This window comes from Dama dama, chromosome 22, assembly GCF_033118175.1.
Source record: "Dama dama isolate Ldn47 chromosome 22, ASM3311817v1, whole genome shotgun sequence".
In the NCBI taxonomy this organism is placed as follows: Eukaryota; Metazoa; Chordata; class Mammalia; order Artiodactyla; family Cervidae; genus Dama; species Dama dama.
In genome coordinates this window covers 17,291,863-17,319,147 of record NC_083702.1, presented here as the reverse complement: position 1 = coordinate 17,319,147, position 27,285 = coordinate 17,291,863, and the positions used below count along the sequence as shown (strand labels likewise).

At 43.0% G+C, this 27,285-nt stretch overlaps 1 protein-coding gene across 1 annotated transcript in view; it reads right to left on the bottom strand.

Moving 5' to 3' along the window:
* Nucleotides 1-5,350: 5,350 nt before the first annotated feature.
* Nucleotides 5,351-27,285, bottom strand: part of LOC133043049 (uncharacterized) — a 126,264-nt gene continuing 104,329 nt past the window's right edge. The window contains 13 exon segments of the mRNA XM_061123939.1: nt 5,351-5,581; nt 6,207-6,350; nt 6,864-6,911; nt 7,179-7,271; nt 7,661-7,798; nt 8,361-8,393; nt 8,641-8,955; nt 9,042-9,083; nt 15,348-15,662; nt 16,751-17,065; nt 17,141-17,233; nt 26,110-26,418; nt 26,512-26,820. Of these exon segments, the coding sequence (XP_060979922.1) occupies nt 5,436-5,581; nt 6,207-6,350; nt 6,864-6,911; nt 7,179-7,271; nt 7,661-7,798; nt 8,361-8,393; nt 8,641-8,955; nt 9,042-9,083; nt 15,348-15,662; nt 16,751-17,065; nt 17,141-17,233; nt 26,110-26,418; nt 26,512-26,820 (2,300 nt within the window). The 3' untranslated portion in view covers nt 5,351-5,435.

Genomic DNA, 27,285 nt, shown 5'->3' with positions numbered 1-27,285 from the left:
TGTCATAACAAACAGACTAATTAGTCTTTTATTTTGTGAAAGGAGAGTCCTCTGGGGCTGATCTTGAAGGATGCTGTAGAGACCAGGACAATTCGACTGTTGTGTCCAACAGTTAGAACTGTGAACTGATGATTTTGGATAATGATGTGCTTTGATTTTTTTCTCTTTACTCTTTGTGAATCTACTGTAGTTTTTCACATTTTTGTTACCACAATGGCTCACATAAAACATCTTACAGACACAAGAGTCTATATTACACTGATAACAAATTAATTACAATCACACACAAAAGCTCTACCTTTTGATCTCCTTGTACTTTCTGTTTCTGATGTCAGAATTTGCCTCGCTTTATACTGTATATCACTAACAAAATATTTTTCTCTATAGTTATTTTAATACTTCCCCTAGACTAGAGCTAACTGGTTGTTAGCACACTACCATATTCAGTATTAGAGAATTCTGTATTAGATTACATACTTACATTTATAAGTCTGTTGTCTGTTTTCACTTCTTTCATATAATAATTACCATCCTTCACTTAGCTTGAAGAACTCCCCTCAGCAATCTTGTAAGGCAAACCTGTGTTGGTGACCTCCCTCAACTGTTGTTTGTTTGGGAAAGTCTTTATCTCATCTTCATTTCTGAAAGACAACCTTCCTGAGAAAAGTATTCTTGGCTGGCAGGTTTACTTTCATCAGTTTGAATATATCATCCCTTTCTCTCCTGGCTTGCCAGTTTTTTTTTGAGAAGTCCACCGATATTCTTAAGGGAATTCCTTTTTTGTGAGCATTTGCTTTTCTCTTGATGCTTCTAAAATTCTCTCTTTGTCTTGATTATAAACAATGTGTCTTGGAGACGATCATTTTGAATGAACTCTGAGGGGCGACAAATCAGCAGTGTTAGGTAGTTAGAATAGGAAAAAGCAGTCCAGAATGGCGGTGGCTAAAAGACAAGGAAGGGAAAAGCCCACAAAAATAGAACAAAGGAAGATCCGAGGACCAAAGTGAGCACCTCAGGTAGAACAAACAGCCCAGGGGAGGGAAAAAAAAACATATAAAAAGAGGAGCCAAGGGGCCGGGGGTTTTTCTCTCACTCTCTCTCTTGCTGTCTCTTCTCGCTTGCTGCCCACCCCCCCGCCACTCTTTCTCCTCTTCATGTCTTTTGGGTCGTCATGCCCTCACGTCTTGAGGATGTATTTTCCTTTATTTTTTTTAAAATTTTTTTTCCTTTATTTTTATTAGTTGGAGGCTAATTACTCCACAACATTGCAGTGGGTTTTGTCATACATTGATATGAATCAGCCATGGAGTTACATGTATTCCCCATCCCGATCCCCCCTCCCACCTCCCTCTCCACCCGATTCCTCTGGGTCTTCCCAGTGCACCAGGCCCGAGCACTTGTCTCATGCATCCCACCTGGGCTGGTAATCTGTTTCACTATAGATAATATACATGCTGTTCTTTCGAAACATCCCACCCTCGCCTTCTCCCACAGAGTCCAAAAGTCTGTTCTGTACTTCTGTGTCTCTTTTTCTGTTTTGCATATAGGGTTATCATTACCATCTTTCTAAATTCCATATATATGTGTTAGTATGCTGTAATGTTCTTTATCTTTCTGGCTTACTTCACTCTGTATAATGGGCTCCAGTTTCATCCATCTCATTAGAACTGATTCAAATGAATTCTTTTTAACGGCTGAGTAATAGTCCATGGTGTATATGTACCACAGCTTCCTTATCCATTCGTCTGCTGATGGGCATCTAGGTTGCTTCCATGTCCTGGCTATTATGAACAGTGCTGTGATGAACATTGGGGTGCACGTGTCTCTTTCAGATCTGGTTTCCTCAGTGTGTATGCCCAGAAGTGGTATTGCTGGATCATATGGCAGTTCTATTTCCAGTTTTTTGTATTTTTCTTTATTTTATAAATAAAACTGAGCTGCAACACAGAGCTGTGACACGGTCTGTCTGAGAGCTGTGACACCGATCTGTCTGAGAGCTGTGACACTGATCAATCTGAGAGTTGTGACACTGATCTGTCTGAGAGCTGTGACACGGATCTGTCTGAGAGCTGTGACACTGATCAGTCTGAGAGTTGTGACACTGATCTGTCTGAGAGCTGTGACACGTATCTGTCTGAGAGCTGTGACACTGATCAGTCTGAGAGTTGTGACACTGATCTGTCTGAGAGCTGCGACACGGTCTGTCTGAGAGCTGTGACATGGTCTGTCTGAGAGCTGTGACACCGATCTGTCTGAGAGCTGTGACATGGATCTGTCTGACAGCTGTGACACCGATCTGTCTGAGAACTGTGACACTGACGTGTCTGAGAGCTGTGACACCGATCTGTCTGAGAGCTGTGACACAGTCTGAGAGCTGTGACACCGATCTGTCTGAGAGTTGTGACACGGTCTGTCTGAGAGTTGTGACACTGATCTGTCTGAGAGCTGTGACACAGTCTGTCTGAGAGCTGTGACACTGTCTGTCTGAGAGCTGTTACACCGATCTGTCTGAGAGCTGTGACACCAATCTGTCTGAGAGCTGTGACACGGTCTGTCCAAGGGCTTTAACACTGGCCCGCCACTTCAAATTTTTGTTGTGACAAAACAGAACCGAGGAAATTACACACTCCCCTGACAGCTACATGAATTTGGATGTCTAAATGTCATCAGATTTGAAACTTTTCTGGTATTATTTCTTTAAGTACAATCTCTGTCCTCCCTCTCTTTTCCTTTGGGACTTCAGTAATGTGCAGGTTGTTTCTGTGAATGTTATCCCATATTTCACACAGGTTCTTTCACACCTTTTCATTCTTTTTTTCTCTTCTTTGTCCCCTGGCTAGGTAATTTCAATTGTCTTGTCTTCTGCCTCAAAGATTCTTCTGCTGTTGCTGATGCTGTCTGTAGCATTTTTTATTTTGTTGAATTTCATTCACTGTAATCTTAAGCAACAGAATTTCTGTTTGGTTCCTACTCTTTTTCTGCCTATTGAACAGCTTGAGGGATCTCAGTTCCCTGATCAGAATAGAATTCATGCACAGCAGTGAAAGCATCGAATCCTAATCACTAAACCATCAGTAAATTCCCTGTTTGCTTCCTTTTTTATGATTTTGGTCTCTGTACAAAAAAACAAAACAAAACAAAAAAAAACTGAATTTATTCTGCAGAGCAATGCAAGAGTCTGTGCCCAACAATTACTGAGTCCATGCTCTAGGTCCCACAAACTGTAAACAGGAGCAGGTACGCTGCAACTACTGAAGTCTCTGTGCTTAGAGCCTGTGCTCTGCAACAAGAGAAGCCCCTGCATAGAGAAGCCTGCTGTCCACAAAGAGAAGGAGTGCCTGCTTGCCACAACTAAAGAAAGCCCACATGCATCAACAAAAAAACAGTGAAACCAAAAATTAAAAACATAATGATAATGATAATAACTTTTTAATATTATTTTGTTCACATATTCTTTTCCTAAATTCCATTATCTGCATTTTTTTTTTTTTTTTTGAGTTCCCTGAGCTTCTTGGTGGGTATTCTTTATTTCTTTCATCATGTGCCATTTATTTCATCACTCCCAATGGTGAATAGCCATGTAAGCTGCCCTGGGAGAAGTCCTGGGCATCTTCCCATCCCCAAGCACAGCCTAGAACTATGAAGACTGCAAGCGTGACTGTAGGTCAGAGCCCTGGACACCATGCGGAGCCATCAGCCAGGAACTGGGTGGGTTCAACTCACAACCAGGCCATCACTCTAAGGTCTTATATTAGTTCAGCAACCTCTCCACAAGTCCACAATGAAATTGGGGGCGGGGGGGGGGGTTGGTGTTGTGAAATGTAATCTTTACTTGGCCGCTCCTACATGACAGCTCTCTCTACCCTGAAGAATCACAGAAGGATCACGTTTACATTTTCAGTAGTAACCAGATTAAAGCAATCTTGAAACAGTACATCTTCAGAGGAGCCCATTGGTCTGAAATTCTTCCTTTAAGAATTCAATCATATCAGACCCCTCCATCCACATCTTTGAAACGTAAATAGACAAACATACCTGATTTTCCCATCTATCCCTTCTGAATCCCCTCTGCCTAGGTCTCCACTTTCTTGCCCTTTTGTCCCACGTGGATGCAGGGTGTGGGTGAGCACCAATTTGCCATCCATCAACTCAGAGACAGATATGAGCTGATATAATTTTCTCAGAAGGCTAGATAATTGAACAGACAAGAAATGGCAACGTTCTGAAGAAATAGTAGGCAGGGATGGAAAGAATGGATTCATAAGGATTTGATAACAACTAGATATGGGAAAAGAGCAAGGAGGAATCTATATCTGCCTGAGGAATAAACAGATAAAGTAACCTAGGGAATGAGAGATGAAAAGGCAGAGGTAGTTACCTAGAGTTAGAGTTTTAATTGACCCACGACCTCTTAAGCAGGATAAGGAAAACTGTATCCATTCTCTCCCACCAGCAAACTCCTACTTTGAAACTCTCATCCAAGTCTGGTGCCCAAGAATAGGTTAAAAACAGGGGATGTGACATCTCAGGGAAGAACATACAGGAATGTTCAGGATTGGGTTTTTACCATGAGTTTGTGAAATGAAAATATCTCCTGCCATATCAATAAACAAGAAATGTAACAACCATCAGCGATTTCGGGCCTCCAAATATGAATGAGGGATCCCAAGACTATAATCCAGGGGATGCTCCCATTCCCCAAGGTGATTGCTGAGGAGCTGGGGAAATGCAAGAAGCAGCCATCTGCCACTCCTTAAGGTGAACAAGGAAACAGGATTGGCCCCTGATAGCTAAGCTGCATATGAAAGGAATGAATTCAGTGAGACCAGAGGCTTGCATCTTCCCATACACAGCATGCTAAATTCCTTAACTTGATACCTGATCTTTGATGTTCAGACTTCCTGCTCCCTTTGTTGCAAACTTGTATACAGCCTGACTTCCCTTCCTGCCTCCTTGGAGCAGTTTTCTCAGAGCTCCTGAGATGCTGTCTCCAGGGCTTAGAGTCCTAAGCATTCCCACCAAATAAAACAACTCTACCAGGTTCTGACTATATTTTCTGGTTGACAATTTATCTTGCTAGGAAGGAGAGTGTGAATGTGGACCAAGTTTAGGTGCTTTTTATTAGTAAGAGTGACCTGGAGCATCTGTGTTCCTGGGCAAAGTCATGCCCTCATTAGCCTTTGAAGGAGGTGAGAAAACAGGGCAGTGCACTCATCTTGTATTTCCTTTGAGGAAAATGGTGTTTGAGAGCCAATCCTCTAAAAACATTTGACATGGAACTTCGTAATAATTAATAAAGCAAAAAAAATTTTTTACTTTATTCAGAATATTTCATTTTGAGCAATTTCCATATAACACAATCACAGATCAGCACTATTCTATTGAGATACAGGCAATTCGAATATCTGTTGCATAATCTTATATTTAATACAACATCATGGAAAAGTCACTGTGGATTTTCCCAGGGCACTTAGTTCAGCATCATCGTACCCGGGGTCCCCAGACTCCCCCTGGAGCAGCCAGGGGCTCTCTTCTCCTTCCCCAGGATCAGCTTCTCCTCTAGAGGCATTTAGAGAAGAGCCTGAAAGAGGAAAGAGAGGTATGATTTAGAACAGAGACAAGGGGGCCAGACAGTGAGGAGGAAGCAAGTTAAGCAAGTGGTGATGACAAAGCATCCCTGGGACCCAGGGGTGGGCAGGGAGGCTCAGACTATTTCATATCAGTTACAGTGAGGATGGATCCCAGCTGTCCTCTCAGATCCAGTCCATGTGGTCTCTGGGGCCTCAGCTCATGTGGAAACCCTGCATCACAGGAGACCTGTACTCATACAGGGGCTCTGAGAAGACCTGCCTCCAGGCAGTGAAGGGCTAGTTATTCAGCTGTGTCTGACTCTTAGCAACCCTATGAACTGTAGCCCACCAGGCTCCTCTATCCATGGGATTCTCCAAGCAAGAATACTGGAGAGGGTAGCCATTCCCTTCTCCAGGGGATCTTCCTAATCCAGGGATCAAATCCAGGTCTCCTGCATTGCAGGCAGATTCTTTACCATCGGAACCACCAGGGAAAGCCCATCAAATGCATGAGATTACCCATGCATGAGATTCTCAAATGCATGAGAAACTGTACAGAGGCTGGACATTGAGTTCAAATTCACCCTTTCCAGGACAGAGACCAAAGATTACAGGGGATCAGCTAACTCCACTCACCTGTCTGAGACGTCATCCCATCTTCCTTCTTTGGGAGCACTTCCTCCTCACTCCCCTGAGAGGCAGGAGGAGCCCCAGGTACCGGTACCTCTTCAGCATCATCATAATCCTCACCAAGGGCATAGGTCTTCTGATCTGGGGCTCCTGAGAGCAGAGCAGGGGTCAGATGAAACCACACTAAGTGGGTTGGTCTGGGAAATACCTAAGATCCCTTCTGACCCAGCATTTCTCAGCTGCTAAATAGAGGCACCTGTCACTCCTTGTTTTAAAAGATTTTTTTCTCTAAGACCATGTTTCATTTTGATGTGTCCATAAACCAAAACATGACCTTACATATCTTAATATTTCCTGATTGAAAACATATATCTCCAAGCAACTCTCCCACCATTGAGCATTACTAAAGTATTTTGACAAACTGTGCTTTACAGATGTTATTTTTAAAGCCAGTGTGTGTCTCTTGTGATTCTGAACACAGAGAGTCCAGCCCCAAATGTGAGACATCACAGAACAGCCAGAGAAAGAGAAGGACAGACCCTATCTAGACACAAGGGATCCCTCTGGTCCATCAGAGGAAGACTGTTCCCCTTACATCTCCTCTCTATAAGGAGGGAAACTCTCCTCCGCAACACTCAGCTGAAGCAGGTGCACCTCTATTACCTGGATTGGATCTGGAGTCATGGCTGTCCTCACCATCTGACAGGAAGCCTAAAGTGGAGAAAAACATCACACAACAGATAGAATGACCCTCCCACACCCATAGGACCAGTGTTAAAGCTGAGAAGGGATGGGTCTGGCTCTTGCAGTGTAGACAGAGGCTGGGGGCTCACGGGGCTGTGAGAGGCCATCCTGCCACTTTGGAGAGCCGCCTCTGTGAACCTGGGGAATGTGTCAGGTCTGCAGATGCTGAGAAAATGTGCACACCCAGTGGGTGTGACAACCAGAGGTCCCAGGAGGGCAGACAGAGACACCCACCTGGGCTGCCCAGAAGACCCTCCTTCTGAGTCACAAGGTAATCGAGCTCCTCATACACAGCTTCAGCAAGAGCATCTTCATAGCTGGATAAGGCTGAGAGATCCCCCAGCAGGTCAGAGGTGCCACCCCAGACACCACAGTCCAACTGGTCCACTTTCATCTCCCCGATGCTCACACGGAGGCTGCCTGGACCTCGGCATCATCTCCCACCCCGTGCACCGTGTCAGCACCTTCTCCCCTCATCTGACCTGAATTCACAGGTCAGCCCCGACTCTGTCTGGTCTCATAGGAGAGGCTATGACTTATTAGAGTTCACGCCCCAGTCCTAAGAACCTCTGTCTACTCAGGCCTTAGAGCTCAGCACAGAGCACATGGAGTCTGAAACTCAGAACAGAGACCTGGCCCAGGCTCCCCTCCTCACACTTGCCCCGTCTCCTGCCTGCACACACACTCCCTGGTTCCCAGTTCCCCCTGCAGCCCACCTCTGCGCGCTGCTCTCCATCTGAGCACCTGAATCACCAGGATGATGAGGACCAGGAAGAGAAGGGCCCCCAGGATGAGGCAGAGGACCCCAGCCAGGGAGAAGAAGCCAGGGAGAGGACTTGAAACTGGTCTGGACCCTAAAGAGAACAAGGCAACAGGGTGTGGAGAAGGTCCTGGGCACAGAGAAACCCCCGGGCCAGCATTCCCAGGGGCTCCAGACGATGGCATCCCAGCCTCAGACACAAGTGCACTGACAGTGACCTGGCTCCCCCAGGTCTCATCTTGAGATGAGTCAACTCCACTCGGCCAGTGTGGCCCCGAGTCAGAGCCGGGGATTGTCAGGGAGCTGCCCTGCCGAGACAGCCTCTGAGGACCCGGCTCATCTCTTCTCCTTGGGCTTCAGGAGACAGAGCGTCAAACAGTCCTGGGACCCTCACCTCACTGATGAGGAGCAACACTCAGGGGCAGGTGGGAGAACCTTAGATTCTGCAACACAGGAACCCATCTCCCTAGTATCCCAGTTATGAGAAAAATGTGGCCCCAGGAACCAAGGCCGTGGAGTTCCCCAACATATCGCCCTGGGCTCCTCCCCACCAGCCAGGGCTCCTCAGGCTCTTTCCTCTCCTGAGCTGTCAGAGGGCCCACAGAACAGGCCCCCAGACCTGAGGATTCTCTCCTGCCCATGGGTGTTCACAGTACCTGCTGCAGTCGGGGGCACTGTTTTCCTTACACCTAAAGAGAAAAACAGCAGTGTGAGGAAAGGGAATTGGCCAGAAAGCAGGGCAAATCCATTTTTCTCTCCTGAGCCTGAAATCACCCCCCAGTCTCCACAACACCAGTGTCCAGTCCTCCCAGCTCCCCTGTCCTAGATCAGAGCCCCAGCACCATGATGGGATGCGAACTCCCGACCACACCCAGCTCACCCTGCTACCCCAGTGCTGCCCCAGCTCACCCAGGACGGACCGAGCCCCTCACTCACCAGAGCACCTCACACCAGCATCCTCCTCGTGCTTGCAGTCGCTCTGCCCCCAGGGCTCCGCAGCACAGTCCCACAGGGAGGACTCCCGGCCCCCGCACCGCACCTCGTCCAGCCAGATGCTCCCGCTTCCAGGGCCAAACGCCGCGGCCCGCACGGCTTCCAGGGCCGGGCCACAGCCCAGCTGCTGACACACCACCTCGGCCTCTGCCAGGCTCCAGGAGTCATCGCACACGGTGCCCCAGGAGCCGCTGTGCCAGACCTCCACCCGCCCTGAGCACTCGCGGTCTCCTCCCCTGAGCCGGAGCTTCTCTCTGTCTGAAAAGGCAGCAGCCCCTCCTGTGACTCCCCTGGTGGGAGGAAGGAGCCCCTGGGGCCCTGGGGAGGGGGCGGGGCTGACGTACCTGTGCAGGGGGCAGCAGCTGGACAGCTCTTGGGTCTTCTTCCTGCAAACAACAGGGAAACAGTGGATCAGGGACAGCTGGGCGTGGTCTTGCCCCCAAAACGATTATCTAAGGTCTGACTCAATGCAAAGGACACATGAAAACACAGGCTTATTATCTCCTGGGCTGAAACTCACTGCATCTGATCACCAGCTGAAATTACCTTAAATATTTACTTGTTTCTCAGTCTTCACATTCCCACAGCAAATATAAACACAGACATCTTCAAATGTACACCCACACCCCTCTGAATGGAAGTTCCATTAGAAGAAGGACCTTGTGTATCTTATATATGCCATGTTTCTGCTGTCAGGACAGTGCCTGCACATTGTAGGCACTCATTCAACAAATATCTATGGAAAACCTTTGCTAAATACCTAGATAGGGGCTTGATAAATATTTATTGAATGAATGAATACATGAATAAAATTCAGTAAAATAAAACTTTAAATTCACACTAATCAGTGAAATAGTAAACCAAATATAAATGAATGGAAATAGTCTATGATAATAGCTCATATTAAAATAATCAGCCCAGAAGAACAGTTAATTTATATTCAAAATCTCACATACATAATTTTAATGGAAAGTTATTAGATAGATTATAAGCTACTCTTACCTACACAGTGTAACAAGTGGGCAAGTGAAGACTACTGTTGTAAAAGGAAACTCTTTTTTTAAATTTATTTTTAATTGGAAGATAATTGATCTACAATGCAGTGTTGGTTGTGTGTGTGTGTGTTAGTTGCTCAGCCATGTCTGACTGTTTGTTAATTATGGAATGCAGCCCACCAGGCTACACTGTCCATAGGATTTTCCAGGCAAGAATACTGGGAGTAGATTGCTATTCCTTTCTCTGATGGATCTTCCCTACCCAGGAATCGAACCCAGGTCTCCTGCACTGCAGGCAGTCTCTTTGCTGTCTGAGCCACCAGAAAAGCCCATAGTGTTGGTTAGGAATCTCTTAAAAAGGAAAGATACAGGAAAGAATTAGTAGAATTCTAAGAAGATATATGTACACACATATGTACACAGAGTAAGGCAAAAATTTTTGCAATAGAGTAAAAAAAAAAACCTACTGAGAAAAATTTGTATTGATAAGATGCAGAAATAATAAACAAAAGACTGAAAAGTATATATAAAAGAATTGAAGCTGAGAGAAATAAATACAAATTCAAAGCAACACAAAAAACCAGAAGGGTAAATAGTACCTGTCATAAAGTATCAAAATTTGTATCTTCTTTCCAGATCATCCTATCAAACCTCCTACCCACTCTATGCAGATAACCTCTGAGAAAATGATGGTGGGACCTTTGTGAGGTCAAAGGTCATTTTCATGGTCAAAGACTTTACCACCTCTCAATTCTCAGTGTTTAATTGTAGGAAAAATATCATCAATAAAAGGTCTAATAGTTTAATGCCTCTTTGGCTTTCAAATGGAAAAGACAAAGAGATGAAAAAAGAGAGGCAAGGAAGGGAGTGAGCCTCTGCTTTTGAAGTATCTGTCCCCACATTCTCTTAGCTATAGGTTTCAGGCAACATCCAGCATACCTTTCAAGGTGTACCTGAGTAGGGTGTGTGTGTTTGTGTATATGGAGGGGGAGGGAAGGAGAGAGAGAAACAGAAATGTTGAAGGAAGTAAGGTTCTATGGTTTGACTGTTGCCCTCCTCAACACTTATTTATTTCATTCAACATTTATTTTCAAAATCCCAGTTCCCAATGTAACAGTATTTAGTGGTGGAGCCTTCTCAAACCCTTCCAAAAACAGAAGAAAGAAACACTTCCAAATTCATTTTATGAGGCCAACATTATTCTGATACCAAAACCAGATAAGGACACCACAAGAAAAGAAAATTATGGGCTAATACTCTGATAAATATAGGTGCAAGAATCCTCAACAAAACATTAGAAAACTGAATTTGACAATACACTAAAAGAATCATACACCATAATCAAGTGATGTTTGTTCCAAGGATACAAGGATAGTTCAACATTCACAACCTAATCAATGTGATACACCAAATAAGCAAAATGAAGGTAAAAATCATATCTCAAATGATGCAGAAAAAAGGTTTGACAAATTCAAAATCCATTTATGATAAAAACTCTTTTACAAAGTAGTTATAGAAGGATTGTATCTCAATATAATTAAGGCCATATGAGAAGTTCACAACTAACATCATATTTGACTGTACAAAACCAAAAGCTTTTCCTCTGAAATCAAACACATGACAAAATTATCTACTCTCACCACTTTCATTCAGCTTAGTTTTGGTAGTCCCATCCAGATCCATCAGGCAATAAAAGAAAATCAGACATCCAAATCTGAAAGGAAGAGGCAAAACTGACACTATTTGCACACTGAAAAGTGAAAGTGTTAGTCGCTCAGTCGTGTCTGACTCTTTGCTACCCCGAGGACTGCAGCCTGCCAGGCTTCTCTGCCCATTAGTATTCTCCAGGCAGCAATACTGGAGTGGGTTGCCATTCCCTCTTCCAGGGGATCTTCCCAACCCAGGGATCAAACCCGGGTCTCTTGCATTGCAGATGGATTCTTTACCATCAGACTCATGAGGAAGGAGACTCCCTTACATGATAGTATATATAGAAAACCCTAAAGACTTCACCAAAAATATGAGAACTAATACACTCAGTAAAGTTGTAGAATGAAAAATCTATATACAAAAATCAGTTGCCTTTCTATGCACTAACAACAAACTGCCATAAGGAGAAACTGAGAAAACAATTCTATTTGCATTTGCATGAAAATGAATAAAATATTGAGGAATAAATTTAACCAAGGAAGCAAAAGACCTGTACACTGAACACTATAAGACATTGATGAAAGATACTGAAGAAGACTCAAATAAATGGAAAGATATTCTGTGCTCATAGATTGGAAGATCTAATATTATTAACATGCCCATACTACCCAAAGCAATCGACATAGTCACTGCAATCCTTACCAAAATTTCAATGGATATTTTCACAGATACAGACAAACAATCCTAAAATTTTCATGGAACCACAAACGACACTGAATACCAAAGCAATCTTGAGAAAGAGTAACAAAGCTGGAAGTGTCATGCTTCCTGTTTTCAAACTATATTACAAAGCTATATTAATCAAAACAGTATGTTGTTGGCATAAAAATGAACACAAAGATCAATGGAACAGAATAGAGAGCCCAGAAATAAACCCACATTTGTACAACCAATTAATTTTTGACAAAGAAGTCAAGAATATACAATGAGGAAGGGACAGTTTTTTCACTAAATGGCATTGGGAAAACTGGACAGCCACATGCAAAAGAATGAAACGGAAAGGACAGTTTTTACAGTAAATGGCATTGGGAAAACTGGACAGCCACATGCAAAAGAATGAAACGGAACCACTATCTTACATCACTCACAAAAATTAACTCAAAATAGATTAAAGACTTGATCACAAGTTCTGAAGCCATAAAATTTCTACAGGCAAAAAGAGAAAATAAAATCGTTGACATCAGTCTTTGTGAGGATTTTTTTGGATTTGACACCAAAATCAAAGAGAACAAGAGTGAAAAGAAGCAGTTGGGACCACATAAGGCTACAAAGCTTCTGCCCAATTAAGGAAACCATCAACAAAATGAAAACGCAACCTATGGAATTAGAGAAGATATTTACATATTATATTTCTGATAAAAATTATTATCCAAAATATACAAGGAACTCACACAACTCAGTAGCAAAAATCAAACAATATGACTTTCAAAAAATGGGCAGACAACCTGATAAATATTTTTTTTTAAAGAATACATACAACTTGCCGATAGGTACATGAAAACATGCTCAACACTAATAATCATCAGAAAATACAGATCAAAGCCACAATGAGATATGACCTCATATCCTCTAGAAAGGTTTTTATCAAAAAGAAGAAATAACAGGAGTTGACGAGAATGTGAAGAGACAGAAAAGCTTTTGCCCAGTTAGAGGGAATGTAAGTTGATGCAACCCCTATGGAAACACTATTGAGGTGCATCAAAAATTAAAAATAGAATTGCCATACGATTCGGCAATTTCACTTTGGGGTATTCATCTGACAGAAACGTTAACTTGAAAAACCAATGTTCACTGCAGCAATATTTGTTCAGTTGCTAGGATGTGTCTGACTCTTTGCAACCCCATGGACTGCAGCACGCCAGGTTCCTCTGTCCTTCACTATCTCCCAAAATTTGCTCAAATTCATCTCGACTGAATTGGTGATGCTATCCAACTATCTCATCCTCTGTGCCCCCCTTCTCCTTTTGCCTTCAGTCTTTCTCAGCATCAGGGTATTTTCCAACAAGTCAGCTCTTCTCATCAGGTAGCCAAAGTATTGGAGCTTCAGCTTCAGCATCAGTCCTTCCAATGAATATTCAGAGTTGACTTCCTTTAGGATAGACTGGTTGGATCTCCATGCTGCTCAAAAAACTCTCAATTCAATTGTGGCATCCAAGCACCACAATTCAAAAGCATTAACTCTTGGGCACTCAGCTTCTTTATAATCCAACTCTCACATCCATGACTAGTGAAATAAACATCACTTTGACTATACGGGCCTTTGTCTGCAAAGTGATGTCTCTGCTTCTGAATACTCTGTCTAGGTGTGTCATAGCTGTCCTTCCAAGGAGCAAGCCTCTTTTAATCTCATGGCTGCAGTCACCATCGGCAGTGACTTTGGAGCCCAAGAAAAGAAAATCTGTTTCCACTTTCTCCCTTTTTATTTGCCATGAAGTGATGGGGCCAGATGCCATGATCTTAATTTTTAGAATGTTGAATGTTGAGCTTTAAGCCAGCTTTTTCACTCTCCTCTTTCACCCTCAACAAGAAGCTCTTTAGTTCCTCTTCTCTTTCTGCCAATAGAGTGGTATCATCTGCGTATCTGAGGTTGTTGAAATCTCCCACAGCAATCTTGATTTCAGCTTGTGATTCATTCAGCCTGGCAGTTCCCATTGATGTACTCTACATATAAGTTAAATAAACAGGGTGACAATATACAGCCTTGACGAATTCCTTTCCCAATTTTGAACCAGTCGGTTGTTTATGTCCAGTTCCAACTGTTGCTTCTTGACCTGTATTCAGGTTTCTCAGGAGGCAGGTAAGGTGCTCTGGTATTCTCCTCTCTTTAAGAAATTTCAACAGTTCGTTGTGATCCACATAGTCCAAGGTTTTAGTCTAGTCAATGAAGCAGACGTTTTCCTGGAATTCTCTGGCTTACTCTATGATTCAACAAATGTTGGCAATTTGATCTCTGGTTCCTCTGCCTTTTCTAAACCCAGCTTGTATATCTTGGAATTTCTCGATTCACTTATGCCTAGCTGAAGCCTAGCTTGAAAGACTTTGAGCATAACCTTGCTAGCATGTGAAATGAGCACAACTGTGCAGTAGTTTGAACATTCTTTGGCATTGCCCTTCTTCTGGATTGGAATGAAAATTGACCTTCTCCAGTCGTGTGGCCACTGAAGAATTTTCCAAATTTGCTGATATATTGACTGCAGCACTTGAACAGCATTACTTTTTAGTATTTGATAGCAATGTATACAAGAGCCAAACAAGGTAAGTCTTCACTGATGGATGAATGGATACAGAAAATGCAATATAGGCATATATCCACCCATAAAAAAGAAGAAAATTTTGCCAGTTTCAACAAGGATGGACCTTGAGGGCATTATGCTAAGTGAAACAAATCAGACAGAGAAAGAAAAATACCATAAAATCTCATTGATATGTGTAATCTTAAAGCAAAAAGCAAGCTCAGAGATACTGAGTAGTTGGTGGCTGCCAGAGATGGGGATTTGGTGTGGGCAAATGTAGTCAAAAGGTATAAACTTGAGTTATAAAATTAATAGGCGAAGATATATAACATACAGCATGGTGACTATAGTGAATACGATACTGTCTATTTGAAAGATGATGAGAAAATACACCTTAAACATCCTCATCATATAAGAAAAATATTTAACTGTATATATGGTTATGGATATAACTAGACTTACTGTAGTGATCATTTATCAATATACACAAATATATAAGCATTATGTTGTACACAGCAAGCAATATAATGTTATGTCAATTAGATCAATAAAAATTTTTAATAAAGCAAGTTTGGAACATGTGGATTAAATTAGCTCCATCCAAACTTCATTTTATAAACTCAACTTACATGCATCACTTAGATTTTAAAAGACCAAATCTCACTAAACACCCTACAGGGTTGGGACAGACACAGAAACAGACATGAGTCACCTGCACATGAGATGTAGGCTTCCTCCTTTGGAGAGCATGAACTGTATTTCCAAGGATCAGAAGGACACTGCCAGAGAGAGGTGTCAGTTTTCCGACACTGGATTCCATCTACCCAGCGGGGTCTAGAACCTTCCCTGAGACCAACAGAAGTGTTGAGACTTCCACTGTCCCCACAGCCAAGCTGACTGCAGATGATGGAAACGGTGACATCATCCATGGGGCTGCGGCAGACACTGCCCCAGGTCCCGTTGTAGAAAACTTCCAGCCACCCAGCACACTGCTGGTCCTCGCTCACCATCCTGAGGGCCAGGAACTCTAAGATGGAAATGGAAAAGACAGGACACAGTGAGCCCTGCACTCAGTGCTCCAGGTTTTCCTCTCTCCCCAAAATTGTGAACATTCATCTGTGACCCAGCTGAGGAAGCAAATCCATTAGATAACCGGAGTGAAACCTGTCTCCTTTTTATCTGACTCTGTCCATCTGTGTCTGTCTTTCTAAATATTTCTACCACCATGATGTAGTGTACATGAACTGGGAGGAAGACCAGCGTGGACACCTGCAGGGACAGGGAGCTGACTCCTGCTTCCTGACAAAACATCTAAAAGAGTGTATGAAAGGGATGTGATGTGGACAATGTGGAGGCAGATAGAAAATGGACCTGTGTCTGTTTCCTTATCTGGCAAAGGGGACTTTACAGATGTGATTAAGGTAAGGACATTGAGATTAACCTGAAATATGGTGGATTAACCAGATGAGCACAGTCTAACCACATTCTTAGACTCACTATCCTTTACAGTGGAATACTTTTCCTCGTTTTGCTAGAGGGAGATGTGAATATGTATAACGGTTAGAGAGGTGGAGCACTGCTGGTCTGATGATGAACAGAAGGGGGTTATGAACAAAGGCAGGCAGGCAGTTTTTAGAAGCTTGAAAAGACAAGAAACAGATTCTTTCCCAGAGGCTCAGAATTGATGTGACCCTACTGAAACCTTGAACCCATCCAGTGAGATTCCTGCTGGACATCCAAGCTACAGAAGTGTAAGGAAAGAAATGTGTTGTTTTAAACCATTAACTATGTGGTCATTTGTTACAAAACAAAACAAAAAAAACTAGCACCTTGGCTTTAAGACTTCTCTACCATATGTACCAGAAGAGTGAGCCCTGATTTCAAGGAAAACTGAGAAAACCTTCTGCCAGGAAACACTACTGAGAAGAAAGGACCAGAATCTCAGCTGCTGCAGGAGGAAGTGAAAGCACCTCGTCTTCACGTCTGCTGGAAACACAGGCTCCGTGGGGGGAAGCCTCCTTCCCAGGTCCCTTCAGCATCTCTCCCCCAGGGTTCAGACGCCCGTCCTCCAGGCCCCACCCCTCCCCCAGCCTGTGGACAGTGCGCAGCGCAGACCTGAGCAGATGACCCCCGCGTCCTCCTTGTGTCTGCAGGCGTGCCGCCCCCAGCCTCGGGAAGGGCACCTCCACACGTGGGACTCCTTTCCTGTGCAGTTCAGGTCGTCCAGCCAGATGGGCCCTGATCCTGCCCCGAAGTGAGCAGACCCCGTGGCATTGAGGGCTTCTCCACAGCCCAGCTGCCTGCACACCACGCGGGCATCGTCCAGGTCCCAGCCGTCATCACAGATGGTGCCCCAGGAGCCCTGGTCAAGGATCTCCACTCTCCCGGCGCAGGGACCGCCCCCGTCCACCAGGCGGAGCTGTCTGCTGTCTGAGGAGAGAGAAATGGGACAGTGGGGCGGTGACGGGGGAATGAGAAGGGTCTTCTGTCCTGTGGGACCCTCACCTGAGCAGTAGGGGGCGCTCTCCTCTGAGGCTGCCGACCCTGCTGGTTCAGACACGGAGTCATTGCACTGGGGCAGCACCTGGGTGTGGTTTCCTGAAGAAAGAGCGATGATTAGAGGATTGAGAGGGTTGAAGGTCAAAAAACTCAGTTGAGCTAAATAATTTTTAGGAGAGGAGTGGAGTTTAGGGGGAAATGGATACATGGATATATATGGCTGAGTCCCTGGCTATTCACCTGAAACTATAACAACATTTTTAGTCGGCTAAACCCAATACAAAGTAAAAAGTTCAAAATAAAAAAAAAATAATAATAATGACCTAGTGATGGAGTTGAGATGAAAGCTGTAACATACCAGTAAAGTTACCATAATCTTAGTGTTCCCTTTCTCTATGAACAGTCCTGGTCCTGACAATACCATGATTCCTGTTTTAAGCCAAGCTTTGCCCTAAGAATGAGTTAAATAAGTTGCTCTATCATTAATCTACCCCTAAATAGAAGAAGCAAAGCAAAATCCTTTCTGAAGGATTTGTACAATTTTTTATCTACAATGTTTGTGATTTTAAAAACACTTATATAAAAGAGATCTCATGGAAAACAAGAGGGAAAAGAAATATTAAAAAAATTTCCCAGGGTATTTGGCTCTTAGAGTTACCTGACAGAGAATTTATTTTATTTATTTTTATTTATTTTTATTTGAGCATAATTGCTTTACAATCTTGTGGTAGCTTCTACTGTACAGCAAATTTAAGAAGTTATATATACATGTATGGGTTTCCTAGGTGACTCAGTGGTAAAAAATCTGCCTGCCAAATAGGAGACTGGGGTTCCATGCCTGGTTGGGAAGACCCTCTGGGGAAAGAAATGGCAACCCACTCCAGTATTCTCACCTGGGAAATCCTATGGACAAAGGAGTGTGGCAGGCTACAGTCTATGGGGTCACAAAAGAGTGAGAAGCAACTCAGCGACCAAACAACAACAACAACAACACACACACACACACACACACACACATATATATATATATATATCCCCTCTTTCTTGGATTTACTTCCTATTTAGGTCACCACAGAGCACTGAGTAGAGTTCCCTGTGCTATACAATAGGTTATTATTTATCTATTTTATGTGTTCAGTTCAGTCGCTCAGTCCTGTCCAACTCTTTGCGACCACATGAACTGCAGCAGGCCAGGCCTCCCTGTCCATCACCAACTCCTGGAGTCCACCCAAACCCATGCCCATCGAGTAGATGATGCCATCCAACCATCTCATCCTCTGTCATCCCCTTCTCCTCCTGCCTTCAATCTTTCCCAGCATCAGGGTCTTTTCCAATGAGTCACCTCTTCACATCAGGTGGCCAAAGTATTGGAGCTTCAGCTTCAACATCAATCTTTCCAATGAACACCCAGGACTGATCTCCTTTAGGATGGGCTGTTTGGATCTCATTGCAGTCCAAGGGACTCTCAAGAGTCTTCTCCAACCCCCACAGTTCAAAAGCATCAATTCTCCTGTGCTCAGCTTTCCTTATAGTCCAACTCTCACATCCATACATGACCACTGGAAAAACCATAGCCTTGACTAGAAGGACATTTGTTGGCAAAGTTTATGTGTGCATGTATGCTAAGTCACTTCAGTCGTGTCTGACTCTGTGACACTATGGATTGTAGCCCATCAGGCTCCATGTCTACGGGATTCTCCAGGCAATATCTATTTTATACTTAGTATCAATACTGTAGGGCTTCTGAGTCTGGTGGCTCAGGCAGTAATGAATCCGCCTGCAATGCAAGAGACCTGGATTTGATCCTTGGGTTGGGAAGATCCCCTGGAGGAGGGTATGGCAACCCACTCCACAATTCTTTCCTGGAGAATCCCCATGGACAGAGGAGCCTGGCAGGCTACAGCCCATGGGGTTGCAGAGTCAGATATGATTCAGTGACTAAGTGCACAGCACAGCACATCAGTAGTGTATATATGTCAATCTCATGTCCCAGTTCATCCCATTCTTCATTTCCCCTCTTAGTATCCATATGATGTTCTCTATATTGGTGTCTCTATTTCTGCTTTGCAGTAAGTTCATCTCTACCATTTTTCTAGATTCCACCTGTAAGTGATGTTATACAGTATTTGTTTTTCTCTTTCTGATTTACTTCATTCTACATAACAATCTTATTTCAAATCCTAAAAGATGAGGCTGTGAAAGTGCTGCACTAAATATGCCAGCAAATTTGGAAAACTCAGCAGTGGCCACAGGACTGGAAAAGGTCAGTTTTCATTCCAATCCCAAAGAAAGACAATGCCAAAGAATGTTCAAACTACCACACAACTTCACTCATCTCACACACTAGCAAAGTAATGCTCAAAATTCTCCAAGCCAGGCTTCAACAACACATGAACCGTGAATTTCCAGATGTTCAAGCTGGTTTTAGAAAAGGCAGAGGAACCAGAGATCAAATTGCCAACATCCACTGGATCATCAAAAAAGCAAGAGAGTTCCAGAAAAAAAATCTATTTCTGCTTTACTGGCTGTGCCAAAGCCTTTGACTGTGTGCATTACAATAAACTGTGTGAAATTCTTCAAGAGATGAGAATACCAGACCACCTGACCTGTCTCTTGAGAAATCTGTATGCAGGCCAGGAAGCAACAGTTAGAACAGGACATGGAACAACAGACTGGTTCCAAACAGGAAAAGGAGTATGTCAAGGCTGTATATTGTCACCCTGCTTATTTAACTTATATGCATGAGAAACGCTGGGCTAGATGAAGCACAAGCTGGAATCAAGATTGCCGGGAGAAATATCAATAACCTCAGATATGCAGATGACACCACCCTTATGGCAGAAAGTGAAGAAGAACTAAAGAGCCTCTTGATGAGAGTGAAAGAAGAGAGTGAAAAAGTTGGCTTAAAGCTCAACATTCAGAAAACTAAGATCATGACACCCGGTCCCATCACTTCATGGCAAATGATGGGGAAACAGTGGAAACACTGGCTGACTTAATTTTTGGGGCTCCAAAATCACTGCAGATGGTGACTGCAGCCATGAAATTAAAAGATGCTTGCTCCTTGGAAGGAAAGTTATGACCGACCTAGACAGCATATTAAAAAGCAGAGACATTACTTTGCCAACAAAGGTCTATCTAGTCAAGGCTATGGTTTTTCCAGTGGCCATGTATGGATATGAAGTTTGACTATAAAGAAAGCTGAGCACCAAAGAATTGATGCTTTTGAACTATGTTGTTGGAGAAGACTCTTGAGAGTCCCTTGGACTGCAAGGAGATCCAACCAGTCCATCCTAAAGGAGATCAGTCCTGAGTGTTCATTGGAAGGACTGATGTTGAAGCTGAAACTCCAATATTTTGGCCACCTGATATGAAAACTGACTCATTTGAAAAGACCCTGATGCTGGGAAAGATTGAGGGCAGGAGGAGAAGGGGACAACAAAGGATGAGATGGTTGGATGGCATCACCAACTCAGTGGACATGAGTTTGAGTAATCTCCGGGAGTTGGTGATGGACAGGGAGGCCTCTCGTGCTGCAGTCAATGAGGTTGCAGAGAGTCGGACATGACTGAGTGACTGAACTGAACTGAACCGAGCATAACAATCTCTAGTTCTATCCATGTCTCTGCAAATCACACAACTTTATTCTTTTATGGCTGAGTAATATTCCATTTTACATATGTACAACACTTTCACTATCCATTCCTCCTGCGAGGGACATTTAGGTTGCTTCCGTGTCCTGACTGATGTAAATAGTGCTGCAGTGAACATCAGGATGAATGTATCTTTTTGAATGATGATTTTCTCCAGGTACCTGCCCAGGAGTGGGATTGTTGAGTCATACGATAGCTCTATTTTTAGTATTTTGAGGAACCTCCATACTGTTCTCCATAGTAGTTGTGCCAGTTTACATACCCATATGTAGGAGGAGTCCCTTTCCTGCACATTCTCTCCAGCATTTATTGTTTGTAGATTTTTTAATGATAGACATTCTGAATGGTGTGAAATAATACCTGACTGCAGTTTTGCATCTCTCTAATAATTAGTGATGTTGAACATCTTTTCATGTATTTGTTAGCCATCTGTATGTCTGGAGAAATGTCTATTTAGGTCTTTTTCCCATTTTTTAATTGGGTTGTTGGTTTGTTGATACTGAGTTGTTTGTGCATTTTCAAGATTAGTCACTTGTTAGTTGCTTCATTTTAGTTGCAAATATTTTCTCCCATTCTGACAGTTGTCTTTTTGTTCTGTTTATGGTTTCCTTTGCTATGCCAAAGCTCTTAAGTTTAACTGGGTCCTATTTGTTTATTTTTGTTTTTATTTTCTTTACTCTAGAAAGGTGGTCAAAAAAGATCTTGTTGCAACTTATGTCAAAGAATCTTCTGATATGTTTTCCTCTAAGAGCTTTATAGTCTGACAGAGAATTTAAATAGCCATGATTAAAGTGCTCCGAGAATTAATTAACAAGATGTGTGTCTTGGCAGAGAAATGATAACAAAAGCAAATGAAAATTCTACAGCTGAAAAAGTCAACAGCTGTAATTAAGAACTAGGGAATGAATCTATCAGCACATTAGATCAATATAAAGTAGAAATAGTAAAATGGAAGATGAGAGGATAAGTGTTCCTCTATATAGAAAAGCTGATCACATGGTAAGTGCCTGGTTAACAATACTGTATAAAAATGTTTCCCCCCAAACTTAGCAGTTAAAGGATATTTTTTTTTTTTTTCATTTTGATCATGATTTTCTGGTCAGTAATTTGGGAAAGACTCAACTTGGAAGTTCTATCTTTGGGGTTTCTCATGTGGTTGCACTTAGATGTTATCTGGGGCTGATATCTCTAAAGGTTTGATTGAACTGTGATTATGTAAGGAAATTCCCTGAAGTATTTTTTTTGTTGGGGAGGGAGAGGGATAAAGGAGCATCCTGTCTGCAACTTAATCCAGAAAGATTTTACATACTCAGGGGGGAAATAGGCAGGAGAGAAACAAAGGAGGAGAGAGAGGGAAAGCTAGAGCAAGACAGAGAAAGAGAGAGAAAACTAGAGTGAGAGAGAGAGAGGGAGAGAAAAGAAAGAAAGAAAGAAGGATTAAAGCAAAATACTAACCTAACATTTGGGGAATCCAGATAAAGTTCAGAGAGAATTCATTCCTAGAAAACCTTCACTAAAGGAAATAATAGTAACATCAAACCCCTAAAATGCCTAGGAGAAAACCTAGGTAAAGATGTGCAAAACATCTGAGAGAAATTCAAGACCTAACTGAATGAAAGGATATATTTCGCCAGTGAATTGGGAAACTCAATGTTGTCAAAATAAATCATTCTCAAATTTATATACAGATTAAAGCTAACCTCAATAAAATTCCCTGATGCTTTTGTGTGTGTGAAACATGACAAGATGATTCAAAATTTATGTTGTTCTTCAGTCACTCAGTCATGTCTGACTCTTTGCAACCCCACGGACTGCAGCAAGCCAGGCTTCCCTGTCCATCACCAACTCCCAGAGGTTACCCAACCTTGTGTCCATTGAGTCAGTGATGCCATCCAACATCTCATCTTCTGTTGTCCCCTTCTCCTCCTGCCTTCAGTCTTTCCCAGCATCAGGGTCTTTTCTAATGAGTCAGCTCTTCACATCAGGTGGCAAAGTATTGGAGCTTCAGCTCAAAAATGTATACAAAATACAAAAACCAAGAATGACCAAGGCAGTTAGCAAGAACGACAACAACATAACTTCTTTAAATTAAAGTTACCCAGACTTACTATGTGTGTTTAGTCACTCAGTCATTTCTGATTCTTTGTGACCCAAGACTATAGCCCGCCAGGCTCCTCTCTCCATAGGGACTCTCCAGGCAAGAATACTGGAGTGGGTTGCCATGCCCTTCTCCAGGGGATCTTCCCAACCCAGGGATCAAACCCAGGTCTCCCGCCTTGCAGACAGATTCTTTACCATCTGAGCCACCAGGGAAGGTTCAAGATTTACTATAAAGTTACAATAATTAAGAAAACGTGGGGCAGGTGCTGGACAGGGAGGCCTGGCGTGCTGCGATTCATGGGGTCGCAGAGAGTCGGACACGACTGAACGACTGAACTGACTGACTGACTGGGACAGGTGCAAGGATAGACAAATGACACAGTGGAACAGAATAGAGAGTCTAAAAGTAGTACGCAGACATATATGCCCTTTCGTTCATCACAAAGGTGACACTGCAGTAGGGAATAGTCTTTCCAGAAAAAGATTTTGAGTCAATTGGATGCCCATATGAAAGCATGACACTTGACCCTTATCCTACACAGTTATCAATCCTAGAAGCAGTGTATAATTATATGCAAAAGAAAAGTAATTACACTTCTGTGAGATACTCTCAGTGAACATTTTTGTGATTTTGGAGTAGACAAAGTTCTTTCTAGAAGGATATAAGGAGCTCTGTGGACTGGAACAATGGACTGGCTCAAAACTGAGACAGAAGTATGTTAAGGCTGTATATTGTCACTCTGCTTATTTAACTTCTATGCAGAGTACGTCATGTGAAATGCCGGGATGGATGCAACACAAGCTGCTGTAAAGATTGCTGGGAGAGATATCAATAACCTCAGATATGCAGATGACACCACCCTTATGGCAGAAAGAAAAGAGGAATTAAGGAGCCTCTTGATGAAAGTGAAAGAGGTGAGTGAAAATGTTGGCTTAAAACTCAACATTCAGAAAATGAAGATCATGGCATCTGGTCCCATCACTTCATGGCAAATACATGGGGAAACAATGAAAACAGTGACAGACTTTTTTTCTTGCACTCCAAAATACTGCAAATGGTGACTGCAGCCATGAAATTAAAACATACTTGCTCCTTGGAAGAACACCTATGACAAACCTAGATAGCGTATTAAAAAGCAGATATGTTATTTTGCCAACAAAGGTCCGACAAAGCTATAGTTTTTCCAGTGGTTATGTATGGATGTGAGAGTTGGACCATAAAGAAAGCTGAGCGCTGAAGAATTGATGCTTGTGAACTGTGGTGTTGGAGAAGACTCTTCAGAGTCTCTTGGACTTCAAGGATATTAAACCAGTCAATCCTAAAGGAAATCAGTCCTGAATATTTACTGGAAGGACTGATGCTGAAATTGAAGCTCTAATACATTGGCCACATGATGGGAAGAACTGACTCATTGGAAAAGACACTGATGCTGAAAAATATTGAAGGCAGGAGGAGAAGGAGATGACAGAAGATGAGATGATTCGGTGGTATCCCCAACTCAATGGATATGAGCTTGGGCAAGCTGCAGGAGATGATGAAGGACAGGGAAGCTTGGCATGCTGCAGTCCATGGGGTCACAAAGAGTCAGACATGACTCAGCAACTGAACTGAACTGACTGACTGAAGGAGCACTACATGTACACAGAAAAATTCGATAAGTCAAACCTAAGATACATAACTTGGCTCATTGAAGTACAGCATACCATTAAGAAAATAAAAATATAAGACAGAATTAAACACACAAAAAACATAATAAATATTTGTTCCAAAAGTCATCATCATGGTAATTTGCACTATTGTATTAGTAATAGTCAAAACCTGGTGACAAATTCAAATCTCTGCCATTAGTTGAATGGATCAATGCATGGTCATGCGATCATTCAAAGGAATACACTATCATAATAAAAATGAATACAATGTTGCCATAAACAACATCATGAGTGAATTTCAAACACAGTTTGAAATCAAAGAAATTAGACACGAAAGAAAACATTCTGTATGGTTATACATAAAGTTCAAAAACTGACAAATTATTCTATGGCAGTATAAGTTTTAGGTAGGCAGTCTTCCCTGGAGAGGAGGAGGAGAAAGTTTTTGGGAGGCAATAGTGATTCTGTGAGGCTGTGAATGTTCTCTTTGTAGATCTGGGTTGGGGAACATGACCTAGGCATACACTTACTGTTTGTACTTTGTTCTCTATTATTATCCTTAAATAATAATGTTTCATAAAAATATTATTCATCTGAGTATTTCTTTCCCTGACATAGCACTTCTTAGCATTTCTTAGCACTTCTTTCCCTTGAAAAAATGAGTGAACAATGAGAAGGTTATGGAGCAGGACCTTAACGGAACCTTCTCAGGACAGACCACCCTCATGTCCTCCACTTGCTTCTGTCTGTAGAAAATCCTTAGCCAAAGAATCAATGAAAAAATATCGGAAACAAAGGAAAACCGTTAAATAGGATAAAAGAATAATAGTTTAACCCTAAACAAAGTCAAGGATATTTAGTTCCTCCTCATGGGCTATAGCTATCATTCTGAGCCATACCCTTTGAGCTGTTGTGCAGATACTGAAATCCCAACCAGGTGGTAGAAGTAAATTACATGATGACCAGATTAGTGGGGTGCCATTTCCTTCTCCAGGGGATCTTCCCAACCCAGGGATCAAACCTGAGTCTCTTGCATTGCAAGCAGATTCTTTACCATCTGAGTCAACAGGGAAGCCCATAATCTTCTTCATCTTGCACAATTCCAAGAATCGGCCTCAAGGAAATGGGAACAGACCGACACTAGAACTGATTATTGACTGTATTCCAAACAATAAAGGTGACACTGATCAGACCTATTTCAAGATGACTGCCGGAGCTAGCTGTGCTTTTCTGCAGGTAACCTGTCCCCTGCCTCCACCTGTGCACTCCTGAAATTCCCATTTAAAAACTCTCGCCTCTGATCAGCAAGGGGGAGCTGGTTCTTTATCACATTAGTCCCCTGTCTCTCAGAACTGCTGGTTTCCTCAACAAAGCTGTCTTTAATTTTACCCCATGTTTCTCTCTCAGTGTTAGATTCTTGAGTAATGAGCAGCTGAGACCTGAGTTCAGTAACAAGATTAAACATTTCACTACAGAATATCTTTCTTTTTAAGCCTGTTTTCCTTTACTCTCTGCTCTGGGGAGATTTCACTCCAGGAGCATCCTAAGTACAGTAGCCCTTCCCTGTCTTACCTGAGCAGATCACAGAGGCCGTGTTGCCATGGGAACAGCCAGGAACACCCAGGGCAGTCACAGGGCATTGCCACAGGAAGGACTCAGCCCCTGAGCAGTGAAATCGGGCTTTCCAGAGTTGGTCACTTCCTTCTGCTCCGTTTGGGGTGGAGATGGCAACGCCACAGCCGAGCTGATGACAGACAACATTGGCATTGGCCAGACTCCAGTGGGAGGCACAGAGAGCTCTCCATTGTCCAGAAATATTCATCTCCACCCGCCCCTCACACTGAGAGGTGCCATGTTTCATAAGCCGGACATCTGTGTACACTGATAGAAAAAGACAGGATTTCAGCAAAATCTGATTTCTTTTTTAGCTTGAACTGAGTGTACATAGAGGCTAAGTCCTGACATGCATCTCACCTGAACAGACAACCTGAGCAACTCCACTGTGCTGACACCTGCCCCCTGGACAGGGCGCTCTGGGGCAGACCCGGAGCTCAGGCTCCTCCCCTTCACATCTGAACTCTTCAGCCTGGACCCAGTCATCGGACTCTCCGAAGAGCTCATGTCCCAGGACAGATACAGCCTTGCCACACCCCAGCTCTGCACAGATGACCTGGGCAGTGGGGAGTGTGAAGTTCTCATCAGACACTGGGGTCCAGGCTTCTCCAGAATACACTTCTACATGCCCTGAGCAGGGTCCATCCCCTCCAGCCAGACGCACAAATCCTAAGAGAAACAGAGAACAACAAACCCAGTGAGTGTTCATGAACCTGGCTTGACAGTTCGAAACAACATCTCACAGGCAATGGTGTGAAAGCTTTTTTTCCAACTGTGGAATAAGAGGGGATAAGAAGAGAGAATTTGCCTGTCATTGTCAAACTGCATTTTCATGAGCAAGTTTCTGAAGAGATATCCAGAAGGACTGCAGGGTCAGTTAGGAATGGCTGAATCCCAAGAATATATATTTTGGTTAGGAATGTTAATTCCTGTCTGGGAGCCTGGAAACTACAGTGCCCAAAGAAACTGCACAGTGGTAGATATTCAAACTTGGGTACAGAGCTGAACTGAGAGTTAAAAAGGTCCATGGGAATCAAGAGGCCTAAGAGCCAGCGAGGTTTAGAAGTTTAGAGGACCATCCTGAGATTTCTGAGGCTAAAATTCTAGCCAGTTTTCTCTCAGAGCCAATATTCA